Raw genomic sequence first — 8,602 nt, 5'->3', positions numbered from 1 at the left:
CATACAGTCTGCAACTCAGTGACAGCATCAACACAAAATGTAAACAAGGAATGCAAATGTATTCCGTTGCGTGTCCATGTTAAAGATGGAGTGCCGTGATGGACCCTGCCCGGTGTGCACCTGAAGAGCGACGCTGGCTGCTGCTCTAGCGGCGCCCGCTCCTGTGGCCTGTGTTGGTGCTGTAGATCAGCGGTGATCAAACCTTTCAGATCGAGACCCAAAAAGACCCAAACTATTGAAAATAGCAAGCACACAATGCTTCGCTTCGTGCCACATTGCAAGCTTGTAGTTTTTTTCACTACTATTCTTTTTATTTATGGAATTTGTTTGTTTGTATGTAAATGTGTACAATTATGTTACGTGATTGTTTTATATACATTATGTATATATGTATATATATAAGAAAATTTGATTTTTACCCGAGTCGTGACCCATAGTTTGAGAAACTGAGTGCTGTAGATGGCTGAAGCCAAGGGAATTAGCACGTCCCCACCTCACTTCCCTCCCTACGAAGGAGGGACTGAGGTGGGCATGGTGTGTGACTGGGGGAAGTGCCTGGAGTGAGGGCTGAGGTCAATTATGGCCTCATATTATTATTGGGAACGCTGTCGTCATTCTCCCTGTGCCATGTATAACGAGACAGCTCGCCCCAAGACCGCTGCTTGCGGTGCTCATGCATGTAGAGCTCATCTCATTTAAGGTGTATTCTGATAAAAACTGAACTCTGCAGTTATCCCTCCCACACACTGTTGCAGAAACTGGCATCGGTCGCAGAGCCTGCCATTGGCCTACTTGTGACTTGGGCGTGGCCAACGGCCCATATGAGCAGCCCTGAATCTGCCTTTCAGTGGAAGACTGGTGCTTCACATTGGTGAGAGGGACCGCCAAGGCCTAATGCCCCCATGAATGTCGCCGTGATTGGTCAAAGTCCAGGCCAAAATTGACGATAGGCTAATGTGGGCGGGCCTATAAAGAAGTTGCCATTGAGACTCCTTGGATCAGACTGGGACAGTGAGGTGATTGTGTGTTGGTCTGCCAGGTCCCAATTCGCCTCCCTCTGGGCCCGTTCTTTGAGCTGACAAATGAAGTGTTTGGACTCATGGGGAGGCTGCCACTGGGGGTTGGCAATAGCAAAGTGCATCAGTGACAGCTCTGTCTTTCGGTCCTCCGCTTGCTGGTAAAAGGACGCCTCCGTCTTCCCTGTTGACATGAACGCAGCGTGTCCATGCTGCCTAATGTCCATCTGGGCAAAGGAGCAAGTGTCCCCCAACCCGACCACCTCCACAGTGAAGTTCCTAAAGAAGTCAATGATGTCCAGAGAGTTTCTCCTCAGGTGGAAGATCAGGATGAAGGGAGTCACTACTGGACTGATCAGCTCCTCCAAGATAAGAACAGCCTTGTACTGGAAGAGCTGGGAGAACTGGTTACGGGTCTCATGTCTGTGTGCATTTCCCTGCCAGTGGTCGGGGATGTAATTAACATGGGCCTGGATCAGCCTCAACAGCTGCTTGGGACAAAATACTGTGTGATTGTCCGGAATTAATGAAATGCAGACAGTAACGCACAGTCCAAGCAGTGTAATGGCTGTGAGGACATGCTCCACTGCTACAACGTCCTTGTCGTAAAGGGTCAAGGCGACAAGAACAGCCAGGGGAGCGCCAGCAAAGAATGCTACATTCCTAGCCACCACAATCAGCAGCGGGAACTGAAAACTGTTCATATACCTATATGAAGCCAAGTCTGCCTTTCTGAGACGTGACATGAGTTCATGGTCTAGCTCATTGAAGTGACGCAGGTAACATTGAGCATAGAGAGACCAGCACCTGGCTCCCAGAAAACCAGGCTGCCGCATGATCACCCCAGTGTAACTAAAGAAGGCATAGATTATCTGCCACACCATGATGACTGGACATAACAAAAGATTGGCAATTCCAATCAACAATATACGAGACGCGAGTTTGTCTGCCAGCTCCAGCCTGTTGCCTACTTTCTTGTACTCTTTCTTCAGACTCCATTCATTCTCAAACAGAGAGCCTATGCCCCAAAATAAGATGAGCTCAAAGTTGTACTTGAGACCGCACGTGTAGAACACAATCTCTCCGAGTAAAGGAGGACGGAAACGTACAGGAAGGAGAGACTTATTCACCATGGCAACCGTGTAGTTTTTCAAGCGAAGGATACGGTCATAGATGTCGAGTTCCGTCAGTTCCTTTTTGTAAATGCAGATCTGGTGTTCCTTCTGGATCTCCATGATTCTGGCCTGAACCTCTTGCCAGGTTGCATAGCTCAGCTCTGACATGGTCATCTTGAGGGCACTAGTGTAGAATGATCGGATCTCCCAGTAGCAGCAGATATTGTAGATGAACTTAAACAGTCTGTGCAGCCAGAACATGCCAGAGATTACCAGTACAAAGATCACAAACGTGTTGTCACGGATATGGGAACTACAGACATCAGTTGGGAGGAACGCATCGGGCAAGGTGACTTTGGACGAGTTTGCGTGTTTCACATATGTGTTGTCGAAGAGGATGTCATAGTCCACACAGTTGACCAGGAACACTGTGAAACCCACCACAAACAGCAGCTGCCCCAGCTTAAAGATCTCCCCCAGTAGCATGCAGGTAAATCCATTCTTCTGATGCAGGTGATAGACCCTCTGGAAGAATAGGTCAAGGTTTTCTATATGATGCCATTGGGATTTGGCTCCTTCGGGCACGTGCACCAGCATATTCTCGTCTCCCGGAGGGGAGTCACTGTAGTAGGCCTCGGGGTCCAAATGTGCCATGGTAACAACTTCAGTCATACCAAGCAATCAAATCTGCCACCACAGATTCAACTCAAGCAGTATGTTTGTGTTTATGCAACATTCCCAATTGAGCAAAACAGAACAAATGGTTGGACTACATGTAGAACAATCCTCTTTCTAGCCCTCTTACACTATCTTCAGTTCATAATATAGAAAATTACGTTTAGCCCCTAAACAGAGTATTATATGATGTCACTGCAGCTAGATCGTTTATGAAGTACCCATTAGCAGAGTATGTGAAGGCCGGACGCCAGTCATCTATCAGTATCATGATGCCAGCTATCTCCAAATTTGGGCCAAAACTAAGGACAGATACACAGAGTTGTTGTCTGACTATCTCCATATTTGGGCAAAACCCCAAAACTGGATTATATATATATTTTTTGTCATCCAGTATCTCAGAGGACTTGATGTCACTCTGACTCAGCCATAAGGAGTTCCAATGTAGCTATACCCAAATATGGAGTGCGTTGTCTAACCTCAATGTGTCGCAGTGCCCGGCCCTGAGCAATTTGGTGCCAAAGGCAGGATTCCTCACAGGATGTCATGTCTCAAACATTTTTTATTATTTCACAACAAACATTGGATGTATTGAGTGGGAGTGGCCTAAAAGGTTCTTAGCTTACCTATAATTATTGATGACTATTTTATGTATTTGATGTATTACCATGTTTTGTTCTTGCTTACATTAAATTGCTCTGGATTAATGCCTGAACTGTAAATTATACCAGAGGAACAGTGGCTGGTGAAAGTGAAAATGTTATTTTCAAATTTGAAGGAGCTGTTTCAATCCATTATATCTAATATGTATAGGAGTTCTATTTCTTTTTAAATAATAATAAAAAATAAAAACTATTAAAAACTATTATGATATGGGCATACTAATGACATCAGCGATTGCCATGGGCATTTATTTGTATAATATGCATTATTTGTATTGTATTATGTATAGTTTATTTTCCTGAAAATAAATAAATAAAAGGTTAATTTACTCTCTCTTACTGAAAAAATATATATATCCAAGACAAGCCAATAAAGTAATAAAGAAAATAGCTATACACAATATGCACAATAAGCCATAGAAACACTGATGCACTCCCGCCAGGGGGGCAGTCAGCCAGATATTTCGTGAAGCCTCATTTGAAATCGGTAGTTCATATAATGGCCTGTTGTGGCGCTGTACTGGACCCAAAAAGCCCCATAGCTCCATAGAGGCCCATGTATTTTGGCCCAACTTCACCTAGACTGTATTACCTTAATAAACATGGTCATGAATACTTTCTTCTTCCAGTCACTAGTTTAAAGTCTCATTTCTCATGTCATAATATTCTTTTTGGAAAATTATGGTCCCATTTATTAAAGAAATGACCATAAAGTCGAGTATGTTTTGAGGGGCGTGGCTACCTTGGGATGAATTTGATTGACGTGCGAGCTTCAAGGGAGGTAGGCGTGTCTGGACTCGGATGCGAGTGTCAGTAACTTCAGGGCAGGTGTATAGTAGACTGTACAAATTTGTCTCCGAACAAAAGTTTGGTTTTATAATTTGATTGTATCAGACGTTGACTTATTTTTGGATCGAACGTTACCCCGCCCTAAACCACCGCTTTTGCACGATTTTATTTCTCACTTCGATTCGACGAGGAGCAAGCCAACATGCCCTCGTGTTCTGCCTTTGGATGTACAAACCGCTGTGGCAAACCGTTGGGCACCCAACTGTTCCGGTAAGTTTTATGTTATGTTCCATTTGTTATCGATCACAATATGCAATACGTAATTTACTCGCTCTCCGTTTCCACAACGGGTTCATATATGGTTCATATGTAAGCGTGGCATGGTGGTTTGTCGCACTCGCACCGTTGCGATACAACATTATTCGATGCTGTTACGCTTTTCACGTGAAAAGCATAACTGTTCTTATTGTATTTGTTTGATTGAATACTTTATTTACAGTTTGCATGGACAGGCATAGGGAAGTATAGGCCTACATTTACAATGCAATGCTGCTAAACCGATTGTCCATAAAGCATGTTGGCTTTTTTTCATTTGGGGTCATCGTGTACTAAATTAATTAGCCCCGCGAGTCAGAACCATAGACTGTAACCTAATGAAACACAGAACCCAATGGTAGTAAAGTTTCAGGGGGTTCCGAGAGGGCCGAGGGGCTATAAATTAATCTACACAAAATAGCAGACACACATTGCTGATTGCACCCTAGCCCTCCAAGCAGAACCCAAATGCTACTGAAGTTTCTGACATTTGGACGACTCAGAAAAGTTTTATGTAGGGTCCCGAGAGGGGCTAATTGCACCCGTGGTATAGTGTGCCTATAATTGTGGCCTTTCATAAATTCACAATTACAATTGCATGATGCTTTGTTATGGTGCGTTCACATTCACACGGTAGTATGTGTGATATATATCTGTTGCAATGATCATACTGTCGTGGACGTCGTGCATTTACAGCTTTTTTACAGTCTATGATTGAGAGCTTGTATAGATAGCCTTTTTTATAGCATAATAGTACCCCCCTTTTCCCCTCACTGTATCTTTTCCGTTTTTGCTTCCTTTATGATGAATTCCTGTTCTGTTCATTAACTATATAGAAGTGTCTAATTGTATGTCTCTAAATGTTTTGATGAATTGAACAATGTGGACCCTGTTGTAAACAAGTGTAATTCTTAATTGGGCCGTCCACTCACAGTTAACAGTCTCTGTATTGAGTTTGTGCTTGAAATGTAGGCTACTGTAATTCTACAAACTGTTAATAAATGTTTCAATCAATCAAAACCATAGACTGTAGGTCAAACCAGTATCTTGGTCGGATATGACATTACAGCAAAGGTTAGCCCCAGTCTCTGATTGTGTGTGTGTGTGTGTGTGTGTGTGTGTGTCTCTCTCTCTCTCTCACAGTTTTGGAACCGACAAAGACAGGCAGAAGTTATGGGTGTCAAAGATGAGGAGAGCGAACTGGGAGCCTACAAGCTATGCCCGTCTTTGCAGTGAGCATTTCGAGGATGATCAGTTCTTCACAGACCGTAAGGTACAATCTCCCTGAATTGATGAATGGCAAAACACCATTACCATTACCATTACCATCCAGTACCACTACCATCTGACATTGAGGAGGGTGTCTGTGGCTCAGACACCCTATTCCCTATTTAACTGTGTTAAGAATAATGCAATTGTTTAATATTGATCTGGCCAGTAATGTGGTAAAGTCAAGTGATGTTTCAGATGCTATTTTCTTGATAATAACAGCATGTGGTTTGGATCATATTACCGCAGAGCATTAATGTATACCAGGCTGTTTTAAGATGGTTATTGAGGATATGTTCACAGCATGGCAAATAACATGACATTATATAATGCCAAAATATATAACATCATTGTTGGATGTAGAGAGTACAGGAATTCATTTCCCACATTTCATCATGCTTTAAGTAGCATGTGACAATTGTGACATGTCAAACTAGGGGGTTTTCATGATTCCGTGGGCCTGTGGCTCCCCGGCTATTAAACACCTGAACACATCCGATCGCTGTCTTCTGCTCTGTGGAATGTAAATTAAGAGCACTGTTAAAGTGCACTGTTGCTGCACTTTACGCTATACGTTTATGTTCCAGGAAGAAAAAAAAGATACACACCCTTAACAAGTCTATTTAAATCAATACTACCAACACCATATATGGTGAGGGTAGGTAAATTAAATCACATAATATGCACCTACTCTTTTGGTCGTGTTTTCTATTTAGGGCCAGAGGAAGCTGAAGGCTGATGCTGTACCTACAATTTTCCAGTTGCCGGCACATTTGACAAAGGAGAAGGCGTTCAGGCCCACACGGACCCGGGCGGTAAGTATGGCTGTGGAGGTAAGTGACAACAATGCTGTTGTGATGCAACACACCGAGAGTGAGAACATGGATGTTGACTGTGTGTATCATGAGGACATTAGTATGATTGACGACGATCCTTTTGTTGAAGAGTGTAGAGCCAATCCAAAAACAATTGCGTGTGATCATGGGTATTTCAAGGATAGTCCACCCATCCCTGTGGTTCCTGAGATTATTGCTGAGTCTGAGTCTCCTAGAAAAATGAAACGTAAGAATGCTAAATTACAGGTTAAGCTTGGTTTAGTTCGGCAAAAGCTTAGGTTGAGGAATCAGCAGACAAGGAGATTGAAATCAAAAGTAAATTCATTGAAATCAATTACAAAGATTCTTCAGCAAAAATTGATGATCTCAAGTGAATGTGCAGCTCTGCTGGATTCTGTTAGTGATGTTCCTAAACTTATTATAAATAGATTGCAACAGAAGAAGAAGTCAGCTTATTGTGAGGAACTCAAACAGTTTGCGACTACATTGCACTTTTACTCTGCAAGGGCATATGATTATGTTAGAAAGGAGTTCCTAAAAGCTTTGCCACACCCTCAAACAATTCGTGATTGGTACAGCAGTGTTGAGGCAGACCCAGGATTTACCCAGGCATCCTTCACGGCTCTGAAAAGTCATGTAGCTAAGAAAAGGGAAGAGGGGAAGGACACCATCTGCTCACTGATGCTTGATGAAATGTACATTCACAAGCAAATTGAGTTTGGTGGAGATGAAATTCATGGCTATGTTGACCTTGGTACCGGTGAAATGGAAAACACAGTAGCCACGCAAGCACTGGTTCTCATGGTTGTATCGGTCAACGATTCATGGAAAATCCCCATTGCATACTTCCTCATTAGCAGCTTGACTGGAGCAGACAGGGCCAACATTGTCCGTGAGAGCCTAATTCGCCTTCACAAAATTGGAGTCCAGGTTGTGTCACTGACATGTGATGGACCATCTTGCAACGTTTCTATGCTCCAACATCTTGGTGCCAAAATTAACATCGCAAACATGACACCACATTTTGATTTTCCTGATGAAGGAGCTCTCCAACATGATGAAGGTCCCCCTGCTTCCCCCAAAAAGGTACACGTGCTGTTGGATCCATGTCACATGTTAAAATTACTGCGAAATGCATTTTCTACAGCTGAAGTGATGCAAACCGAAGATGGGCAGGAGATCAAATGGGAGTACATTAAGCAATTAAACACACTTCAAGAAAATGAAGGTCTGCGGCTTGGAAACAATCTGAAAATGCAACACATTGAGTGGCGACAGCAAAAGATGAAGGTCAACCTTGCAGCCCAGGTGTTCAGCGACAGTGTTGCAAATGCTCTAGAGTACTGTGACAAAAGCCTAAAAAAACCCCAGTTCAGTGGATGCGCGGCTACAGTAGAGTTTATAAAAACCATTGATGCCGCTTTTGATGTCCTTAATAGCCGTAATCCATTGGGTAAAGGATCTAAGGCACCTATCAAGCCAACAACAGTTGATCGTGCCAGGGCTATTCTACAGAAAGCAGAGACATGTCTCCGTGGGCTCAAGATCAAAGACAAAAAGAACAACTGGGTCTACATGCATGCCACTCAGAAAAAGACTCCCATTTTGGGCTTCATTGCATGTGGTCAAAGTGTGCTCAACATTTATGAAGACCTTGTGGTGAAACCAAGTGCACCGTGCAGATACCTTCTGACATACAAGTTGAGCCAGGATCATCTGGAGTTGTTCTTCTCTGCGGTCCGAGCACGTGGGGGGTTTAACAACAACCCCAATGCCAGACAGTTCCGTGCGGCCTACAAACGACTCCTTGTAAGGCACCAGGTGAAGACGGGCACAGGCAACTGTCTTCTTCTTGACAACACAGACATCCTGATTGCCCGTGACGACCCAGACATCCTGGATTCAACACCAGCAAATGTCAACAT

General features: G+C 43.5%; 1 protein-coding gene across 1 annotated transcript; it reads right to left on the bottom strand.

Moving 5' to 3' along the window:
• Window positions 1-922: 922 nt before the first annotated feature.
• LOC308312294 (autophagy-related protein 9A-like) lies at window positions 923-2,785 on the bottom strand (the record flags this gene model as incomplete). Its single annotated transcript, XM_080794659.1, has 1 exon — window positions 923-2,785. One exon carries the CDS (start codon window positions 2,783-2,785, stop codon window positions 923-925), a length of 1,863 nt encoding a protein of 620 aa, XP_080650785.1.
• Window positions 2,786-8,602: the final 5,817 nt, after the last annotated feature.

The sequence above is a fragment of the Protomyctophum bolini genome (genome assembly GCF_963924005.1).
Source record: "Protomyctophum bolini genome assembly, contig: SCAFFOLD_820, whole genome shotgun sequence".
In the NCBI taxonomy this organism is placed as follows: domain Eukaryota; kingdom Metazoa; phylum Chordata; class Actinopteri; order Myctophiformes; family Myctophidae; genus Protomyctophum; species Protomyctophum bolini.
Note: the sequence above shows the minus strand (reverse complement) of the source record. Positions and strands in the feature narration are given on the sequence as shown.